This window comes from Oratosquilla oratoria, chromosome 37 (genome assembly GCF_046742065.1).
Source record: "Oratosquilla oratoria isolate Oo_2021 chromosome 37, ASM4674206v1, whole genome shotgun sequence".
In the NCBI taxonomy this organism is placed as follows: Eukaryota; Metazoa; Arthropoda; class Malacostraca; order Stomatopoda; family Squillidae; genus Oratosquilla; species Oratosquilla oratoria.
Window position 1 is genome coordinate 40,281,849 of NC_134813.1, and position 22,954 is coordinate 40,304,802.

The window sequence follows — 22,954 nt, forward strand, 5'->3', positions numbered from 1 at the left end:
AAATTCCCATTTTTCACACCTAATCGTGCACATAACCACACATGCATCTCGTGAAGCTCTAAAAAAGTTTCGAAGGTTTCATAATTGATTTTTTTAATTACAATAATTGAAAAATTATAGAATGCTTAGAAGATGAATAAATCCTGAACACCTGAAGTAGGTAGGCTCAAACAGGTTAAAAAAAAATGTGCACACAGACCAAACCATCGCACATTCACACACTCATTCCGAATTCATTCATATAGGAAAAATGAACATAACCTTAAATGACAATACAAGTTAAATGGCAAACAGTTTCCTGTCGAAACTGTATTTAACCAAAAACATTCTGTTGAATTTTCCGCTGCGCTTTTAGAAAGTCACGTATGCGATGGGATATCATATTTACTCTGGATTTAGATATATTTCCTAATGCAAACAAAAATAAATAAACAAGGTTAATGATAGAATATATTTAAATTAAATATGAATGGTTAGAAAGGAAAATTCGATACAAAATTAACGTAAAGATAAATTACCTATATTTAGCGATTTTTATTTTATTCAGCAGTTTCATTACTTACAGTGTTTCCCAACATGTCGACTGGTAAGTGCCAGTGTGCCCATGTGGTAAAAGAATTTGTGACATTTGCCTTGAATTTGAGTTTTGATAATGTAATAAGGTGTTCTTGGTAAGAATGAGAATAGTTCTATCGCAAATTAATATACTGTTGAAGGCTATGAATTCTGTTATTGTCGAGGTAAGATTTTGAACACTCCTCGGCGGGAAATGTTTCCTTTTACGCACACATTGCTATCATAAATCTATTATACTGGCTAGGCATTCCATATTGAAATTGCAGGTATTATCTATTTGTTTCTTAGAAATATTAAACCTGAAGGTCTAGGGAGTGCTCTTTTGCAAACTAGTCAAAGGTCGTACGAGGCAACTCAATATCTTGTTGCCTTTCTAAATATGTGGGTCTTGTGAACTAGACCGGAGAGTGGGCGTAATTTATATACCATTACCGGCGTTACTTCATGTGTAAAGGGGAAACAAACATTATTCCCTAAGTGATTACCACATCTATCCACCCATCCTGTAATGAAAGATTACAACAAAGCAAACCAAACTCAACTGCACAACTCCAGAAGTCCAGCAGTATTTTTCTAAACATCAACATTCTGTGATTCTACTCACAGTTCCCCATATCACATCGAGAGAAAAATACATGCAACACATATCACAAAAAATATTAAACATTTAGATTCTACAATTAACCAGACACACACAAAATTCAACCAGGCAGAGAAATTACTCGTAAGCCAGGCAAGCAAGAATTTGTATAACTACATTTAGGTCACTGCCTTACACAAAAACATTACTAATAACAGGATTGGCTTGGTTATAGACAGCACTTGTCTTGAATATAAATATTACAAGACACAGAACCATTATTGTCCAGCACTCGCTTTCTATGCAGCAGTATGGGCTGAATTGGTAACCGTGGCCAGTTTAATGAGGGATTTGGGTTTCCTGGAAGAAAGAATTGGGATAAAATATTAGTTTGCCTTTACTCACCTGTAATAATGGTCATTGGATATCCATAAGATTTATTGAACCATACCACGGTGGCCGACAAGTCCAATGTGTCGTTGGCAAACCAAACTTGAACATATTACATGATCTGTTCACTCAAGTGTTCTAAATCTTCATACAGGAATAAAATCTAACACAAAGAATTGAAAATGAGCAATCCAGTCAGATTTTGGCATTTTCTAGCCTGTCGGCTCTTGTTGGACTTTACTATGACCGCGTACCAAGGTTCTCTGAAGTTCATTCTCATCTCTTGATTGGTTATATAAAAATTGTAAGATTTTTTATTGAAATTCAAATACTTTCTGCTTAATTGATGTCTTCAGTACCATATATTCACTAGTAAGATGCATAAATTATATTTTACTTTCAAAATCAGAATGAAACATGTTTTGGTTGTTATGAATTGTTTCCTCGTAGGAATATATCACTGATTAGTGAAAATAATGTAGATTTTTATACTTGTTGTATTTTATTTTTTTCTCATTTTAGTGTTGGTTAGAAACTAGAAAAGGTACATTTTTAGAAGTGAACACCTATGTGATATAGCAATAGAAAACGAATAATTTTGTAAATCATAATACATCAACGTAATATGTGTTTTTCTTGGAAATTGATAACAAAAAAGTTGCTAAAACAGATTTACTAACAAACAAAGTTGTAGCGGGTGAATGATGCATCATGTTTGTTTTGCTAGATGCCGAGGTCAAAGAAATGAAAGGATAAATTTGTCTATCCTAACCTAAGCTGCATTTAGCAATGCAGTACCTGTAATTCTAAAGATTATCCGGGTTGTTACGGATGCTGATGGTCAGAAAGTACTTTATCAGACTGCAAGGAATAGAGTTGTTGCATAGCTTGAAGAAAGCCTTATTGTCTTTGTAACAATGCTTATTAATGTCATCTGGAGTTGGAGAACACCCGGTGCACGACGTGAAAGCCATCACTTGACTGACATTGACTGGACTGTGCAGATGACAACATGGCATCTTGATGCAATGCTCACAGCTTCCTTTGGTTGTATATTTCCATTTAGCGAGGTTTTTTGTTTTTGATTTCTGCCAAGAAAAATTAACATCATGGTGATGTGTTGTAATTTACAAAATAAATGATTTATTTTCTAATGCTACATTGCATGGGTGTGCACTTCTAAAAAAAAATACCTTAGAAGCTTTACATTAATATACTGCTAGTAATTTTTTAAAATACCAGTACTTTATTCAAGGTGGACTATATATATTCAGCCAAAAAAATTTGTCCATACCCTATTACATAGTTTGGAATCAGTAGCACTGATGTACCTTTTACTGAAAGGAAGAAAAAAAATCTGAAAAGATGGTGGATCATTGGTACAGTTCAAGCTGTGCTGTGCATTGGAGATTAAGAATGGTACTTAGGAGAATTTTGCCTGTTATTGGAACAGGTGAGGTAGGCCTCCTTTGGTTCCAGGGTCTTGATGTCCTGGTCTCTGTGTGATCTATGGGAGGGTGTTGTGATGGGAGTTTGAGTACCCTGGTGTTGGCGGTTCATCTCGTGTTGTGCTCAGCCACTTGTCAAGTCTTCTTTTGAAGCTTTCCAGGGAGGTGCCTGTGTGGTCTCGAATCTCAAGGAAGACTTAGAATTGCAAGTTCAATGGTATGTGAAAGAATTGTAGTGTTCACACCTGTGTTGTGCCCTGGGAGGTCTTCACATAACAATCTTCCTCTTCTTGGGTGGGTGCTTTCTTGTAGTCTGACATTTGGTACCCTTTTTCTCTATGGTTTTAAACACATATATGACAATGTATCTCTCCCTCCTTCTTTGAAGAGTACAGCTTCAAGTGGCTGAGTATGTTCCTGATAGATAAAAAAAAAAATGTATTTCAGGATAATAGTTTTATTGCTGAGTCAGGGAACTGAAGCAGTTGGTGGAGTTCAGGCAGGGGTGTGAGAGGAGTAAGTTGAAAGCAGATGTAGGAAAAGGCAAGGTGATGAGATGTACAAGGAGTGATAGTGGTTGGTTGGTGATGGATTTAAAAGGTGAAAGGGTGGAAGAAAAAGTCAGCTTTAAGTACCCAGATTCACATGTGGCAATGTATGGAGATGGAGGTGAATTATAGAGTAAAGGAATCAAGTAAATTCCTTTGTGGGGAGGGGATGAAAAGTGTTAGGAAAACTTGGTTATCCAGGATAACCGCAAAGAAGGTTCTGGTCCGAGGTGTTTTGCCATTGTAGCAGCATGCCTTTAGATGCAATATCTTGTTTACTTTCTCAAATGTCTATAATGTGCTTCATTTTTGTTTTGTTCACTTTGTTTATATATTCTATACTCAGTTTTCTATATTCACTTCCTTTCATCCTTTTTCTTCCACAGTTTGTGAATTTTTCCTTTTCATTTTCTATGTTTACTTTTTTTGAATAGAAAATTTCCTACAAATTATATAAGGGAGTGATTTTGCCCATGGCACTGTGTGGAGCAGAGATGTGGAATTTGAAGGAGTCAGGAAGGATGAGCTTAAACATTGATGAGATGAAGTGTTTCAGAAGTATTGTGAATGTAACTAGAATGGGTAGAGGGAGAAAAGTGAAAGTGAGACAGAGAATGGAAATAGAAAGATGACAGGGTATGTCAAAGAGTGTTGTGATGGTTTGTGCATTTTAGTGATAATAATAATAAGTTTATTTGACAATAATGGTGGGATGAGGAAACAAAGAAGGTTGTAGAAGAGAAGAAGCGAGCTTTCACAGATTGGTTACAAAAGAGGACAGGGGAGTCATATGAGATGTACAAAGAAAAGAAAAGAGAAGTAAAGCAAAAGGTAAAGGAGGCAAAGAGGAGAGCAGATGTGAAATGGGGTAGGAGTATGACAGAAAATTTTGAAAGTAATAAAAAGATGTTTTGGAAAGAAATTAAGAGAGGAAGAGGAGGCGAATCAAGTAGGGAAGAAAAGGTAAAAGGTACAGATGGAGAGATGATAATGGAAGAGATGGCAGTGAGGGGAAGATGGGCAGAATATTTTAGGGAGTTGCTGAATGTGAAGGAAGATAGGGAAGGAAAGATAGCTGCAGTGGGAAATGCAAAGAAAATGAGAGTGATGAGTGAGGAGAATGGAGGAGAAATAAGGAAGGATGAGGTGAAGGCAGTTGTAAAGATGATGAAAGCAGGTAAGGCACCTGGTCTGGATGGATGTCATGCAGAATGTCTGAAAAAGGGAGGTTCAGTGATGGTGGACTGGTTGGTGAGGTTATTTAATGTTTGCTGGAGAGAGGGTAGAGTACCGGAGGACTGGAGTAGTGCCTGTATAGTTCCTCTTTACAAGGGAAAAGGGGACAAGTGTGAATGTAGTAATTTCAGAGGGATTAGCCTGTTGAGTGTAGTAGGGAAGGCTTATGGGAGGATCTTAATTGAGAGGATTAGGAGAGGAACAGAAGGAGTAATTGGTGAGGAACAGTGTGGATTTAGGACGGGTAGAGGTTGTGTAGATCAGATCTTTGTGGTAAGACAGATATGTGAGAAAGCTATAGGAAAGGGGAAGGATGTTTTTTGGGCTTTTATGGATCTGGAAAAAGCTTATGATAGGGTAGACAGAAAGGCACTGTGGGAGGTTATGCAGATTTATGGGATAGGAGGAAAGTTTTTGGGAGCTGTCAAGAGTTTTTATGAGAGTAGTAGAGCATGTGTTAGGATTGGAAATGGAGAAAATGAGTGGTTTGAAGTAAAGGTGGGACTTCGTCAAGGATGCGTTATGTCGCCCTGGCTGTTCAACTTATACATGGATGGAGTGGTGCGAGAGGTGAATGCTAGGGTAGTGAGTCAGGGATTGGAGATGGTTAAAGAAAATGGAGAAAAGTGGGAGGTGAGCCAGCTGTTGTTTGCGGACGACACTACGCTTGTGGCAGGGTCAGAGGAGGGATTGAGGAAGCTGGTGGCAGAGTTTGGGAGAGTATGTGATAGAAGAAAGCTAAAGATAAATGTGGGTAAAAGTAAGGTGATGAGATGTACAAGGGGTGAAAGTGGCAGTAGACTGGAAGTGAACATTAAGGGAGAGCGACTGGAGGAAGTGGATAGTTTTAGATACTTGGGTGCAAGTGTAGCAGGAAAAGGTGGAATGAAGGTGGAGGTAGAATGTAGATTGAGAGAAGCGAGTAAATGCCTTGGTGGTTTAAAGAGTGTAATGAGGAATAGACATTTGGGAATGGATGTGAAGAGGAGACTGTATGAAGGAGTGATTGTGCCAACAGCACTGTATGGGGCAGAAACGTGGAACATAAGAGAAGAAGAGAGAAGGAGTTTGAATGTGTTTGAGATGAGGTGTCTGAGAAGTATGGTGGGGGTTACTAGGCTGGATAGAGTGAGAAATGAGGAGGTGAGGAGGAGAACAGGGGTAAAAAAGGAGCTGGGAGATAGGGTTGATGAAAGAATATTAGGATGGTTTGGACACATGGAAAGAATGAGTGAAGAAAGACTAGTAAAAGAGGTATGGAAGGCAGATGTGGAGGAAGTGAACATGAGGGGACGTCCTAGGATGAGGTGGATGGATGGGGTGAAGGGGGCTTTGGGGAAGAGGGGAATGTCTGTTGAGGAAGGAAGGGAGAGGACGGAAGACAGAGGTGAGTGGAGAATGGTTGTATATGGATGATGATGTGACTGCATGAGGAGGAATGGGCGGGGGGGTGGGGTAGTATGTGTGAGTAAATTTTGACGCAGCCTGAAGGGATTTCTCCCCGTCCTCGCCTTATGTGCAAAGGGGGACGGAGAGGGGGGGTCGCCGGTGGGCTGGGTGAAGGTATGACCCGACATCCAGGAGGTGCTCATATGAGAGGAGGGGGGGGAGGGTATTTAGGGATGAAATGGGTGGGAGTGTTTTTATGCCTTTCCCTTTTTGGCTACCTCCCTTGGAAGGGGGAAGAAGCCTTGGTATATGTATGTATGTATGTATGACAATAAATAAAATACATCAAATACAGGTAAAGAAAAATGTTCAAAATTACACTTACAATTGCCGAGGATAACACAAAAAAGCCTGTGAGCCTATTTCCATTGTGGTCCTCATTAGACTGTTATTCTACACTAAGTTGCACAGACAACATACAGGTTGAGGGGACCAGAACAGAATGAATAAAGTAAGGCTAGTCAAAATGATGTGGAAGACAGTGGATGGAATGAACTGGAGGGGAAGGACAAGTTGTGGATAGATTGATAGAATGAATGGGGCATTAGGAGCATGAGGAATGTGTGTTGAACAAGGAATGGAAAATGTGCAAAAGATAGAAATGAATGGAAAGTGACTCTAAATGAATGAGACTGCAAGAGACCATAAGGCTTACACCGAATAGTTCTATGTCCATTACCACCTGTCGTCCCCATCCACAAAGTTATCTGTTTCTTAAAACAACTGATAGTTTCAGTGCTCACTACATAGTAACTAAGTCTATTCCATTTGTTGACCACTATTAGTACACCATTTCTTGCCTATGTATTTCTTAAATTTAAATTTGTCCAATTTAAATCCACTATTGCAAGTCCTGCCCTGAGGTCTTAACCACTTCAGTATGAGTCAAATTCTAATGCGCAGCATTGGCTGCCATATGTACGATTCATCACACTATTCGAATTATAAAATATTAAGTCACTGCTGTATTACTTGTTCTCTTTTACTGAGTAATAACAAACACGAAATGTGATCAAACCAGTTCACTGAATCTGGGGGGTAACTCGCATACATCTACAAAAAATATATAATCAAGACACCAATGCCAGCATCCTCGTGTCCCCACCGTGCCTCATGATGCCTACGTAGGCATCATCGCACTGAAGTGGTAAACCTCTTGTGAGACAATGATGCCTGCGTAGGTGTCATGAGGTGTGAGTGGGTATTGGATGCCAGCGTCGGAGTTTTGAATATACAGTACTACCTCTCATTAACAGACTAAAATGGGGGTAACGGTGTCCGTTGATTTGGAGTGTTTTTTGGGTGGCATAGTGATTGCTCGGCACTAAACAACAGCACCAAAAACAGTGAAAACACCACAAACACAGCTAAGTAACACCCATTAATGAGAGGTAGTACTGTATTTTGTAGTTGTAGCTGAGTGGCCCCCTGAAATATGTGTACTGGTTTGATCATATTTTCCGTGTTTATTATTACTCAGAGTGAAAGAAAACAAGTAATATAGCAGTGAGTTTATATTCTATAACGTGAGTAGTGTGATGCACCATACATTAAACATCCGATGCTGCTCACGAGAATTTGACTCGTATTGAAAAGGTTAATGCAATACCCTTGTTTGGAGTTACTTTGATCCAGTTGAACACCTCTATTAGGCAACCCAGCACTACATCTTTCCAGAGAGTGTAAATTAAGATGCCTAAGCCTGTCCTCATAAGGTAAATTTCTGAGCCCATGTATCATTTTGGTAATTTTCATCAGTTGATTCTAGTGAATTTATATCCATTCTGTAGGATGGGACCAAAAGTGTACTGTATAGTCAAGGATGGGGCTAAGTAATGCTAGATAAAGTTTGATCCTCAGCACTTTTATTTGTAACGGTCTTGGCAATGAAACCTAATGCTCTATTAGGTCTATTCCTGGTACTAATGCACTGTTTCCTGCATTTAAGGTCAGGACTTGCTAGAACTCCCAAGTCTGTCTCACACTCGGTTTTCTCTCTTAAAAAAAGTGTTATTAAAGCTATACCTGTTTTCTGGGTTGTGTAAACCTATGTTTAACACACTGCACTTTGAGATATTGAAGTCCATTTGCCATTTCACCAACCATGTGAACAGTTTTAGATCATCCTGCAGAATCTCACTGTCTTCTGACCTTCTGCCACCCCTAATTGCACAAAAAATTAACCTTATGTAGTTACTGGATGCAGGTCAAATTATACCTTTATGTCCAGATCTCCAATTCACTGTCTTCTAGATCTGGCTGAGAGTGATCGGACATGCCTGACAGTACCCGGGGTTCCTCAGAATTATACGTAAATGCCTGTTTTTTCCAATAATTATCAAGCCCACATTCAAAAGATTTTATACTCTGTACCACTTGAATGGGGAGACTATTCCATACATTTACAACCCTCAAATGAAATACATTTTGTTGGAAATTTGTTCTACACTTTTGGTTGAATAACTTCAGATTGTTTCCTTGAGTTGGATTTTCTCTGGAATGTGATGTACACTTTGGGGTCGTACCTCTCCCTCAGAATCTTGTACACTTCAGTCGTATTGACCTGTAACCTGCAGTATATCATTGCCAGAAGCTTTATCTTGACCATTCCTTGTAACATACATTTTCCAGTCCTGGTACCCTTTAGAGGCCCTTTGTTGTACATTCTCAACTAATCAGATGTTCTTCCTGTACAGTGACCAGACTGTTTGTGTATATTCTAAGTGGGGATGAATGATGGCAGTGAATATAGTTCTAAAAAATTGGCACATCTAAATGCACAAATGACCTCACCATCCCTATAATCCTATTGACCTTGTTTACCTTTTCTTGGGTGTGTTCTTTAAAGGTCAGATGCTCATCTGTAGTTACCCTATGACCTTTCTCTTTCTTTATCATCTGGACAATTGTCTCACCTCCTGTCTCCAAGAAAGTACTCAGTGTTCTGCCTCAACTTGTTTCCATGTGGACAATTTGTTTGAGAGAGCTAATGAAGATATTGGGTAGGGTAGTTCTTAAACGTGTTATATCCAAGAAAGTGTAGGGCTATTTCTTAAAGCAGGAAAGAACTCTGGTGCTAGCCAGATCAAAATCTTCTAAGTTAGCAACATGCATTAAGTAAGACGTTTATTTATAATTGCTGCTTTTACCTGAAGATGTAATACATTATATTCATTTTATCTGCAGGTGGGAAGAAAGGGAAAAAGACCAAGGGAAAGGCAGTTCCTCTTAAGGAGTTCCTTGGGGACACGTCTAGTCCATGTGGAGCTTCCATTGTAGTTCCTAAAGTAAGCAGCTGGGCAGATGAATCAGAAGAATATGAAGGTGAGTTATTTGTCGGGTATTGATATTTCTTCCAGTTGGGAGACATTCATTTTATTTATTTATTATTATTTTATGTGTATATACAGGTAAACGTCGACTTACGATGGCATTAGGTTTCGATAGAGCCATCGTAAGACGATTTCATCGTAAGTCGATCCCCAATTTGTGTATCACTGTTCCGTGGTCACTGTACCTAGCCTACCTGTATATTAACCACCAGAGATACTGAATATAGCCTATTAAACATGTACAGTAGTTTGTTTAATTATTTTTATCCTTTTTACCATATTCAAACACTATAATATGTATTTTCAGTACGGAACTTAAATCTCGCGGGCAGCAGCCAATGCCAGCCATACGACGTGACGTAATAATACTCGCATCATAAAATATAGTCACCGCTTATATCGATCGTTCTCTCTTTCACCCGCGAATTTTGAAAACCACAGAGAATGGGATTCAAGGCACATTTGAGAGAATGTAAAAACACAGGGGCGACTACAATAAATATAATCAAGACTCCGATATGGCAGCGTCGCGAATCCACTTGCTCCTCATGACGCCTACGTGTGCGGCACCGTATGGAAGGGGTTAAATTATCATATCGTCGTCGTCGTCGTCGTCATCGTAAAGTCGAACAATCGTAAGTCGCGGCCATCGTAAGTCGACGTTTACCTGTATATATATATATATATATATATATATATATATATATATATATATATATATATACACAGTAAACCCTCGATATAACTTGCGATATGGGGATAGGTCTGTCATTATATCCGATAGAAATACCGGACAGATCCATTATGTCCTGAAGTTTGTCCAGTACAGACGCTCCTCAACTTACGTTTTAGTTACGTTCCGAACGGCCGAACGTAAGTTGTTACTGAACGTTCTAGTAATGTATGACCGTTCATACTGTACTATACATCCGTAAATTCTATTACCGTATCTTATAAAACACCCCTAAATCATTAATTATACACATAACATTGTAAAATTCGGTCAACTTTCACTTATCCGAACTCCAAGGGGGATTAGAAATGTCCGATTAACCGAAATGTTCGGTTAATCCGACTTTGTTTCATTCCCGTAGAGTTTTATGCGGTAATGTCAGCTGCAATATTCGTACCTGTAAGCTTAACATACGCATGGAAATGCTTTTAATAGTTCATAAACATATTCTATAGAGTATAAACAGCCGATCAGGTGTAAACATGGAGTGTGCTGCCACCGTGTGAGCACTTGGTGAAGCTTGCGGGTGGCGCGGGGGTGGCGGAAGAGGCGGCGGGGTGTTCGAATGTTCGGTTGAGATCCAAATACGTTCGGTTGAAGCGATGGCTACCGTATTGAGAAAATGTTCTGTTAATGCGATTATTCGGTTAAAACGCGTTCGGATAAGCGCGAGTTTACTGTAACATTAATTTCAAATAAATTAAATTCAAGCAACATAAATTGAGATGGTGGAGGAGGAGGAGGCAAGGTACGTTCAGTCTGTCGTTTGTGCCATGTAAACAATGGATGCAGCATCATGCGTAAGTATCGTTTGAACTACGGAGAGCATGCTAAACTAAAAAATTCACTCAAATTTATTATTATTATTTTTTTTTTTTTTTTTTTTTTTTCAGTCAGTTCAAACGTAAAAACGTAAAACGAATGAACGTAAGTAGAGGAGCGTCTATTAGAAATTAGTAGGATTAGAAATTACAGTAAACCCACGATATGGGGACAGGTCTGTCATTATATTTGAAGATCTGTTGTAACTGAGGATCCCTTGCTATAACAGATTTTCATCCGTTATAGTGAGGGTTTGTCCAATCAGATTTTTTGTCCGTTATATCCGATATATCGAGAGTTTACTATATCATCCATACATCTTATCCCCTCAAGCTCACTCCATCCACCTCTGCTTTCTGCACACTCTTTTACTAATTTTCCTTCACTCATTCTTTCCATATGTCCAAACCATCCTAATACTCTTTCATCAGCCCTATCTGCCATCTCCATTTCCATCTACCGTATATTTCCGTTTATAAGACAACCTTTGTATAAGACGAGGTACAAAATTAGAGCAAATTTTTATGAATTGATCTCATATCGGTAGTATAAGACGACTGCTAAATTACAAAAGCATCAGTGTATCAAACCTACCGTACAAAAAGAATTGTTTTGTTTACGTTTATCAGCTGTTTTTTCCGCTTTTTCTCTTTTCTTTCTCATTACTTAACTGTATCCTTATACCAGATAAATTACTTACTGTATCCTTATAAATTCAAAATAAATGAAATAACAAAGCAAATCATGTATCATGATTTTCTGAGAACACACGTCAACTAACTAACAAAAATGATTTGCGTAGTGCATCACTTGATGTTCTCTGCGAGTTTGTTATTAAAGTTTGGGAAAGTGTTAAGGTCGAAAGTATCGTAAAATCTTTTTAAAAATGTGGAATCTCTAATGCCATGGATGGCACTGAAGATGATTTATTGTATGAAAGTGATGACGAAGCCGAAGTCGACTCACCGGAACCGGACTGGGATCCCTACGATGATGGCATATTTGAGGAATCTTGTGATAGGTTCGAACAACTTTTCGAAACAGAGAGTGATGATTGTGACGAGTTTGAAGGGTTTTATATACAGGTAGTTGTCGACTTACGACCTACGTGACTTACGACTGATCGACTTTACGACCACGAGATAGTGCAATAATATTTAACATTTAATAGAGTAATAGAACTGCAATATTATGCCTGGCAGCGCAGAACAATTACTCCGCACGCCGCGAGACGCGAGTACGATAGTTTTGGCAGGCTGCCGACACCGTCAGCATCCCAGCCAGCTAAATATTCTTTCAATTTTTTTCTTTGAAGTAAAATGTTTCCTAATTTTGCATTGCATTTTGTATTTCTATATGTTTTGCAATTAACAAAATGTAACAATAAAACTTTTTTTTTTATGCCTAGGCTAGTTTTTCTATAACAATATGTTCGGCACAGTACGTAAGCGAAGAGAATGTGTTTTGAAATAAAAAAAAATCTTAATTTTGCCTTGCATTTTTTATTTTTATATGTTTTGCAATTAATAAAATGTAACAGTAAAATTTTCTTATGCCTAGTCTGTTATCGATAACAATATGTTCGGTTCAGCATTTTGTATTTTTATGTTTTGCGAATGTAACAATAAACTTTATTTATGCCTAGTCTGTTGTCGATAACAATATTTTCGGTACAGTACGTAAACGAAATGAATGTGTTTTTAAATTGAAAAAATCCTAATTTTGCCTTACAATGATTTTAATGTAACCAAGGATAATGTGGATGAAGGTGAAACTGGGAAAGGAGATGTGGGTCTTTGTAAGTGCATATGGGCCTGGCAGTGAGAAGAGCATGGAAGAAAGGGAGGCCTTTTGGATAGATTTAAATGAGTGCATAGAGGGTTTAGGAAGAAATGTCAATGTAATAGTACTGGGAGACCTTAATGCTAGGGTGGGAAATGGTCCAATCGATGGAGTGGTTGGGAAGTGTGGAGTTCCAGGAAAGAATCGTAGTGGAGAGTTGATGGTGGAAATGTGTCTAGAAAGAGAGTTGATGATAGCAAATACAGTGTTTCGGAAGAAAGTCAAGCATAAGTACACATGGGAGAGGGTGGTGGAGGGAAGGGTGGTAGATAGAGCGCTAATGGATTATGTAGTGGTAAATAGGATTATGATAGGAAGAGTTAAGGATGTACATGTGCTAAGGGGAGAGGGTGGGGGAATATCAGATCATTTTTTGGTGGAAGGTAAGCTGAGAGTGGAGGATAGATGGAGGAGGAAAGGGACAAAAGGTAGGGAGGTTCTTGGAGTGAACTCCTTGAATGAAAAGGAAAAGGAGAAGGAGTACGAAAAGAAGCTGAAGGAGGAGTGGGAGGGAGTAAAGGATAGAGCAGAGATGGGTGTGGAGGAGGAATGGGGATGGTTCAAGGAGGGAGTCTTAAAGTGTGCAAGGATGGTGTGTGGAACAAGAAGGACAGGGGGAAATAGAAGAAAGGGTAGTGAATGGTGGGATGAGGAAACAAAGAAGGTTGTAGAAGAGAAGAAGCGAGCATTCACAGATTGGTTGCAAAAGAGGACAGGGGAGTCATATGAGACGTACAAAGAAAAGAAAAGAGAAGTAAAGCAAAAGGTAAAGGAGGCAAAGAGGAGAGCAGATGTGAAATGGGGTAGGAGTATGACAAAATTTTGAAAGTAATAAAAAGATGTTTTGGAAAGAAATAAAGAGAGGAAGAGGAGGCGAATCAAGTAGGGAAGAAAAGGTAAAAGGTACAGATGGAGAGATGATAATGGAAGAGATGGCAGTGAGGGGAAGATGGGCAGAATATTTTAGGGAGTTGCTGAATGTGAAGGAGGATAGGGAAGGAAAGATAGCTGCAGTGGGAAATGCGAAGAAAATGAGAGTGATGAGTGAGGAGAATGGAGGAGAAATAAGGAAGGATGAGGTGAAGGCAGTTGTAAAGATGATGAAAGCAGGTAAGGCACCTGGTCTGGATGGATGCCATGCAGAATGTCTGAAAAAGGGAGGTTCAGTGATGGTGGACTGGTTGGTGAGGTTATTTAATGTTTGCTGGAGAGAGGGTAGAGTACCGGAGGACTGGAGAAGTGCCTGTATAGTTCCTCTTTACAAGGGAAAAGGGGACAAGTGTGAATGTAGTAATTTCAGAGGGATTAGCCTGTTGAGTGTAGTAGGGAAGGCTTATGGGAGGATCTTAATTGAGAGGATTAGGAGATGAACAGAAGGAGTAATTGGTGAGGAAGAGTGTGGATTTAGGACGGGTAGAGGTTGTGTAGATCAGATCTTTGTGGTAAGACAGATATGTGAGAAAGCTATAGGAAAGGGGAAGGATGTTTTTTGGGCTTTTATGGATCTGGAAAAGGCTTATGATAGGGTAGACAGAAAGGCACTGTGGGAGGTTATGCAGATTTATGGGATAGGAGGAAAGCTTTTGGGAGCTGTCAAGAGTTTTTATGAGAGTAGTAGAGCATGTGTTAGGATTAGAAATGGAGAGAGTGAGTGGTTTGAAGTAAAGGTGGGGCTTCGTCAAGGATGCGTTATGTCGCCCTGGCTGTTCAACTTATACATGGATGGGGTGGTGCGAGAGGTGAATGCTAGGGTAGTGAGTCAGGGATTGGAGATGGTTAAAGAAAATGGAGAAAAGTGGGAGGTGAGCCAGCTGTTGTTTGCGGACGACACTGCGCTTGTGGCAGGGTCAGAGGAGGGATTGAGGAAGCTGGTGGCAGAGTTTGGGAGAGTATGTGATAGAAGAAAGCTAAAGATAAATGTGGGTAAAAGTAAGGTGATGAGATGTACAAGGGGTGAAAGTGGCAGTAGACTGGAAGTGAACATTAAGGGAGAGCGACTGGAGGAAGTGGATAGTTTTAGATACTTGGGTGCAAGTGTAGCAGGAAAAGGTGGAGGTAGAATGTAGATTGAGAGAAGCGAGTAAATGCCTTGGTGGTTTAAAGAGTGTAATGAGGAATAGACATTTGGGAATGGATGCGAAGAGGAGACTGTATGAAGGAGTGATTGTGCCAACAGCACTGTATGGGGCAGAAACGTGGAACATAAGGGAAGAAGAGAGAAGGAGTTTGAATGTGTTTGAGATGAGGTGTCTGAGAAGTATGGTGGGGGTTACTAGGCTGGATAGAGTGAGAAATGAGGAGGTGAGGAGGAGAACAGGGGTGAAAAAGGATTTGGGAGATAGGGTTGATGAAAGAATATTAGGATGGTTTGGACACATGGAAAGAATGAGTGAAGAAAGACTAGTAAAAGAGGTATGGAAGGCAGATGTGGAGGGAGTGAACATGAGGGGACGTCCTAGGATGAGGTGGATGGATGGGATGAAGGGGGCTTTGGGGAAGAGGGGAATGTCTGTTGAGGAAGGAAGGGAGAGGACAGAAGACAGAGGTGAGTGGAGAATGGTTGTATATGGATGATGTTGTGACTGCATGAGGAGGAATGGGCGGGGGGGTGAGGTGGGTGGGGTAGTATGTGTGAGTAAATTTTGACGCAGCCCGAAGGGATTTCTCCCCGTCCTCGCCTTATATGCAAAGGGGGACGGAGAGGGGGGGTCGCCGATTAAATGAAGCGGCCTTGCTGTGGATGTACTGTGTCTTGCGACACTGCTTCTGACCCAGGGCGGTGGGCAGGGTGCAGGGATGACCCGTCATCCAGGAGGTGCTCAGATGAGAGGAAGGGTGGGAGGGGTGTGGAGTGTATTTAGGGATGAAATGGGTGGGAGTGTTTTTATGCCTTCCCCTTTTTGGCTACCTCCCTTGGAAGGGGGAAGAAGGCTTGGTATATGTATGTATGTAACAAAAAGTATTGGTAGGTTAAAGATGACAGGACTTTATTCAGTATGCATAGGCCTATGTTTCCTAATGAAATTTATAAAAAAAGTTAATGAATATTAAACAACGTAGCTCAAAGATAATAAGATTTTATTCAGTATGCATACGTTTCCTAAAGAAAGTCTGATGGTAAAATAATATTAAAGTTAAAAAATACAGTATTAAATATCATAGGTTAAAGATGATAGGATTTTATTCAGTATGCTTAGGCCTAGGCTACGTTTCCCAAAGAAAATCAGATAAAACTACAAAAAGGTTAAAAAATACTGTACAACATAGTTCAAAGATGCTAAGATTATTTCAATATGCTAACTATAATATACAATATATATATATACAGTAACAAAAATATTTAAAGGGTAATATATACTGTATATATATAAAGACCGACTTGGGTCCAGATCGACTTATGGCCTTTCTGTCGGAACCGAACTCGGTCGTAAGTCGACGACTACCTCTAAATAAATAAAGAAATAAAGTTTTATAATGTTTTAAGCTTTAAATGTAATGTAATGTAATTTTATTGAAAATAAAGGTTTTAGAAATACGTTTGATGTGTAATATTGACGATGATTAGAAATTAAGTTTTATAATTTTTAAATTTTCTATGTTTTAAATGCAACTACTGTAATATTGTTTATTGATAAACGTTTTATGTACTGTAATCCAAAATTGTTATTTTCAGTCTTAAAAATTACTGAAAAGTTAGCGAAAGAAAAAGGTTGCTCTGAACTCAACCAGTGCTCGATGTTTACATTTTTTTCAGAGTAGTTTAAAGTACCGTAATTTCATTAATATAGAATTATTCCTCGAATTTATTAACAATTGCCATTTACTATAAAGATATGCCAAATAAAAGGTAAATATGGTTTAATTACCTTTATTACCAGCTCTTATCATAATGTGAATCATTTCCGGTGTATCGGTGGTTATCGTCAGGCTACCCTACCAAGTCATCTCACGTAGGATTCAAGGTCTGATTTTTATAATGGTAGTATAAGATGACCCCCAATTTTAAGGGGTGAATTTTTTGGATTTATACGGTACTCTTCTCACCTCCTTGTTTCTCACTCAATCTAACACTGTAACCCCAACAATACTTATCAGACGTTTCATCTCGAATACATTCAAACTTCTATGTCTCTCTTAAATTCCAAGTCTCTGCCCCCATACAGTATCGTTGGATGGGGTGAAAAGGGCTTTGAGCAAGAGGGGAATGTTTGTTAAGCAAAAAATGGGAATGTTTTTTGTCTGCCACATAAATTTTTTAATTGGATGTAGCCAGGGCTGTCATATAATGGAAGTGTTGGAGGTAAACCAGCTCCAGCTATTAAACTCTGTAGTGGAAGTGCTGCATCACTTTAGGCCTAAGCAGTGTAGCAAAGGACTGGGATGACCCTTCTTCTCTGAGGTGTGAAGATGGGAGGGGCAGTAACTATTTGGACAGTGTAGGGTGGGTGTATGGTTTCTTATTTTGCTCACCCCTCAACCAATATATAAGGGAGGCCTTACAGTATGTCCTTATGAAATAGTTAGTATTATATTTTAATTGTAATTAGTCTTTAGTCATGAAAGCACGAGGTGTGTGTGGCAGACTCATTGAATTGTCTAGTTTCAGCAGTGTTGACTGCACAAGACTTGTTCAGTCTGTATTGGGCCTAAATCTTAGGTAAAATTCTAGAATCATGCAAACACTGACATTTAAAAAAGAAACTTATGTTGTCCAATAGCTCCTAGCTTAACCCAACATGACCATTCCATTAAAAAGATAGATCTTTCAAATAAAGTGAAAAGTGTCTTTGCAAACACTGATATTAAAAAAAAACAAAAAAAAACAACATGTGTTGTCCAATAGCTCCCAAGTTGACCTAACATGACCATTCCATTAAAAAGATAGATATTTCAAATAAAGTGAAAAATGTGTTTGCATGATACTGGAATGGAACCAGATCATCCTCCATAGTTTCTGTCCTGGAGGAGGACCAACTGATGACTTGCTCCCACAGTTTACTTAGACACTTGTTTTGTTTATATATAGCAGATCCAGATCGATACCACAATGCAGAGAGGATTCTTCTCCCAACTGCTCCACGGACAGCTCGGGGCCCCGATGTGGATCCGTCCAGAATTCCTACTGAACCCCCATTTACAGCCTACATAGCCAATCTACCATTTGAAGTAGATGACTGTGATATTGAAAGATTTTTTTCAGGCTTAAATGTAAGTATGGGTTGACTATTCAGAAGTATCAACTTCAGAGTGTGTTTATTTAATTTTAATTGGGTCCTATGTAGCCTACATAGCCAATCTGCCAATTGAAGTAGATGACTGTGTTATTGAAAGATTTTTTGGGGGCTTAAATGTAAGTATGGGTTGACCATTCAGAAGTATCAATTTCAGGGTGTGTTTACATAATTGTAATAGGATCCTAAAGTAATAAAAAGATGTTTTGCAGGGAAATTATGAGAGGAAGAGGAGGCGAATCAAGTAGAGAAAAAAAGGTAAAATGTGCTGATGGAAAGATAATGGAAGCGACAGTAGTAAGAGGAAGATGGGCAAAATATTTTAGGGAGATGCTAGATATGAAGGAGGATAGGGAGGGAAAGGTAGTTGCAGTGAGGACAGTGATGAATGAGGAAAATGGAGGAGGAATAAGAAAAGATAGCTGAAAGTAGTTATTAAAATGATGAGAGCAGGTAAGGCACCTGGGTTGTTGTTGTTGTTGTCGTTCCCTAGACTGTCTGTCCGAGCAGTCCCGTCTCCCCAAGGAAGGCCACAGCCGAGACTGGGTTTTCCCACAAATCCTTTATAGAGTGTATGTTGTGTTGTTTGCGTGCATGATTGTGTATAATGCAGTCTTCCATTATGTGTTGTATGGTATGGGGTGAAGTGTTACATCCTGGGCAGCTGTTCACAACACGGTCGTCCAGCCTCTTCTGGTAGCTTAGAAGTGCTGGGTGGTGACCGCATCGCAGTCTGGCCAAGTGGACTCTGTCCTTTCGTGGGAGAGAGGATTCAGAAGGGTGGATATCAGGGGGTCTGGCATGCAGCAGTGTGTTGTCTTTCAGTGTGTTAATGGAGCGGTGAGTGATATGATTATGAATATGTTTCCGGAGGCTGGTATTTGGTGGTTGTGGAGGAAGAGAAGAGAGTATCTGTGCGTGATAAAGGTCTTTGGGTGTAGTTTTAATGTTTCTTGGTGTGTGTGGGTGTTCTGCTATGTAGTGTAGCGGGTGTGATGTGTTTGTGGTGGCTGCAGCAAATGTTTGTGTGCCTCTCATGTCGAGGTGGTCCTTGACTTTGAGGACTTTTGTTTCATGGTGTAAATGGTCTGTAGGTGTTGTATTTGTGCAGCCTGTAATTGTTTTTAGGGCTTTGTTTTGTATGATTTGAAGGGTGTTGTGGTGTGTCTCACTGAGATTAGGAGCCCATGCAGGACTCGTATAATTCATCACTGAGCGTATGCATTGTTTGTATATTGTTATATTAGTTTCTTTGTTTTGTCCAAATGTTGTTCCAGTGATTGACTTAAGTGCGTTAAGTCTAGGTGTGCATTTGTTTTTTATGTTTGTGAGGTGTTTGAAAGACATGGATGTATCGTATGTTACACCAAGAATTTTCGGTGTGTTTGTGTGTGGTATTAGAGTGTTGTTGATGTAGAGGTGAGGTATGTATTTGTGTTTTTTTGTCCAGTTGGTGAGAAGTGTTGCTGTAGATTTGGTTGGAGCTATTTTGAGTCTGTTTGTGATGAACCATGTGTTGAGTGTGTCAAGGTAAGGCTGGATTATTTCTGCAGCTTTGTCTGTGTTACGATGTGTGCATGTGATTGTTATGTCATCTACATAGGAAGAGATTTGTATTTCTGAGGTGTCTGGTGTGGGTAAGTCATGCATGTATAGATTAAATAATGTGGGGGATAGAACTGAGCCCTGTGGTACTCCGTTCTTAATGTTTCTGATGTGCGATGGGTGTCATGTCTTAGAGGATTTTGGATGTGTAATGGTACAAGTTGGGAGGTCAAAAGAGAGAAATACTTCATTAGGTGATAGGCCGTCTCTTAAGATATTTTTGAATTTCAGGTTAAGTCAATTAGGTTGCCTCGTGAAGGAGGGGAAAATGGACGCTTCAAAGGATTTGGCTATGTTGAATTCGAAACAAGGCAGGAACTGGTGGATGCTCTCTCCAAACATGAAGACGTGAGTTTTTGTTGAAATAGGAGCACTTCAGTGCCTTTTTGTTTTTTTGCACAAAAATTGATGTATTTGACAAATTATGTTACTCTTTCTTGCTATGGTATAGGTTTTACTTGTGCTTCATACTATAAACTTTGCACTGATTCATTATAATGATTCTAAATTGTCTTTTAGGGCAAGTTTAGGAGTTTTGCATAACCTTCATAAGATAATCAATTAAATTTCAGCTCATGCGGAACCGCAATATCCGTGTTGACATTGCTGAAGCAGAGAGTGGTGATAGAGGCGGCCGAAGAGGTGGTAGCATGGGAGGCGGAGGAATGCGTGATGAAGAGAGGTCAGATCGTAGCGGTGGTGTACATGACTGGCGAGCAGGTCCAAGAGAGTCCATGCCAGCAAGGGATGACAGAAATGGTACGATTACTAGGAAAACATTTCAATGTGTTCTGATGTAGAATTTTTTGGCATAGTGCATATCCTCTACATGTTTGAAAGTGTGATGGTCTGAAGTTTAAATGGACAGCTTTTTCATCACAAATCCATAAAAAGCACAAAAAACATCCTTACCTTTTCCCAAAGCTTTCACACATATCTGCCTTATCACAAAAATCTGGTCCATGCAACACCTACCTGTCCTAAAGCCATACTGTTGCATTGAATATAAATGTGAAGGGTGAAAAGAATTGTGAACATTTTAGTGACTTTTATCAATGGATAGGAACTAAGCAAAAAAGATAAATAAATAAATAGATAAATGAATAAATAAGAAATAAAAATCCACCCATTAGAGAAATTGTAGTCAAAATAGGGAACAGTTACACCAGTATGCCTGTGTTCAGGTCACTACCCAGTAGTGAAGCAGTACCCATACAGTATTGTTGCAGGTTTCCTGCTAAAGAGTATTGGGGTAACATAATGACTGATGTATGTGATGTATTTTAATGATCAAATACATTTGTTTTTCCTTTCAATTTCAGGACCTAATTTCAGAAGCGACAGGAGTCCAGGAAGAAGTGGTAGATTCGAAGACAGGTAGAGTTTCATAAGGTCATTTCATGGGATTATGTGATCAGAATTATATAACCTTGATATATACATATGTGTGTGTGTGTATGTATGTATATTTACCTAGTTGTATTTACGGGAAGGGAGCTATGCTCATGGTGACCCACCTTTGTATCTCTCAGCATCAAATATTTTCTTAAAATCTTGAATAGGGTTTGCACATGCTGTTTCTTTGTCTAATTTGTTCCAAATATCTATCACTGTGTGGGAAGCTTGCTTGCTTTTTAAGATATCTTCTATAATTATCTTTTAGTTTCTTTTCATGTCCTCTTGTTTTTGCATTGTCCCATTTTAATAAATCATTCTTATCTATGATTTCCATTCCCTTCATAATTCTATAGATAGTAGGTCTCCTCTTTCCCTTCTGTGTTCCAGAGTTGGTAATTCTAATTTGGACAGTCTTTGTTCATATGTCATTTTGGAAAGAGTTGGTGCCAGTTTTGTCGTCGTCGTTCTTCTTCTTCTTCTTCTTCTTCTTCTTCTTCTTCTTCTTCTTCCTCCTCCTCCTCCTCCTCCTCCTCCTCCTTCTTCTTCTTCTTCTTCTTCTTCTTCTTCTTCTTCTTCTTCTTCTTCTTCTTCTTCTTCTTCTTCTTCTTCTTCTTCTTCTTCTTCTTCTTCTTCTCTTCTTCTTCTTCTTCTTCTTCTTCTTCTTCTCGTTTTTCTTCTTCTTCATTTTCTTCTTCTTTATCATCATCTTCTTCTCTTCTTCTTCTTCTTCTTCTTCTTCTTCTTCTTCTTCTTCTTCTTCTTCTTCTTCTTCTTCTTCTTCTTCTTCTTCATTTCCTCGTCCAAATAGGCAAATGCCACTTTTATTGACCTCAATAAATTGTAGGTTTCTTCCACTATTTTATTAATATGCTTATCCGGTGTCAAGTCTTTGCTGATCATCACTCCAAGGTCTTTTTCCAAGTTTACTTTTTTGACCTCTTCTTCACCAATTTTATAATCTCTTGATATTTTGTTTTCACTTTTTCCAAATTCCATTATAAAACATTTCTTGATATTGAATTTCACTTCCCACTTTTGAGTCCATTTCCAGATCTTGTCCAAGTCTTGTTGTAATGAATTGCAATCCTCCTCAGTTTTTACTATCTTTAGTATTTTTGCATCATCTGCAAAGACATGCAAATAACACTCCACTCCTTCATCCATGTCATTTGTTTATATGTATATGAATAATGTAATTTCTTTGACAGAGAAAGGAGGGGTGGTTTTGGTGATAGAGATCGTGATGACCGCTTCGGTGACCGAGATCGAGGAGACCGAGGCTTTGGCGACAGGGACCGAGGCTTTGGCGACAGGGACCGAGGCTTTGGTGATAGAAACCGGGGCGATCGAGGCTTCGGTGACAGAGATCGAGGCTTCGGTGACAGAGATCGAGGCTTCGGTGACAGAGACCGAGGCTTTGGTGACCGAGACCGAGGCTTTGGCGACCGAGATCGAGGTGACCGATTTGGGGATCGTGATAGATTTGGTGACAGAGGAAGAGACCGGTACGACGATCGAGACAGAGGTAGAGTAATGTGTTGTTTTCATATAGCTAAATTTCTTTAACCTCGTAAGGTAATGATACCAACTAACAACTCCATTATAGATGTTTTGTATGAAATGTAGAATTGTTTGAAGTCTAGGGTGAAGTAGGGTTGTTGATAAAGTAACTGTATTGCATGGGGATTCAAGACCTACAAGTAGAAGTGTGAATTCTGTTCAATTTATTTTTTCTCTCAAGTGTTATCACAACTTTTGGGTGTT

The 22,954-nt window shown here is 39.2% G+C and overlaps 1 protein-coding gene across 6 annotated transcripts in view; it reads left to right on the forward strand.

The window, feature by feature from the left end:
- The first annotated feature begins 561 nt into the window (after positions 1–561).
- The window catches only part of LOC143019682 (uncharacterized), a 43,357-nt gene continuing 20,964 nt past the window's right edge, over positions 562–22,954 (forward strand). For 5 of the 6 annotated variants that reach the window (XM_076175622.1, XM_076175626.1, XM_076175627.1 and 2 more), the window contains exons 1-7: positions 562–586; positions 9,414–9,551; positions 17,983–18,164; positions 20,024–20,140; positions 20,365–20,551; positions 21,115–21,169; positions 22,399–22,715. In XM_076175622.1, coding sequence (XP_076031737.1) covers positions 577–586; positions 9,414–9,551; positions 17,983–18,164; positions 20,024–20,140; positions 20,365–20,551; positions 21,115–21,169; positions 22,399–22,715 — 1,006 coding nt within the window. In that variant the 5' untranslated portion in view covers positions 562–576. The remainder of the gene's footprint in view (positions 587–9,413; positions 9,552–17,982; positions 18,165–20,023; positions 20,141–20,364; positions 20,552–21,114; positions 21,170–22,398; positions 22,716–22,954) is intronic. The other variant, XM_076175623.1, reaches the window with a different exon arrangement.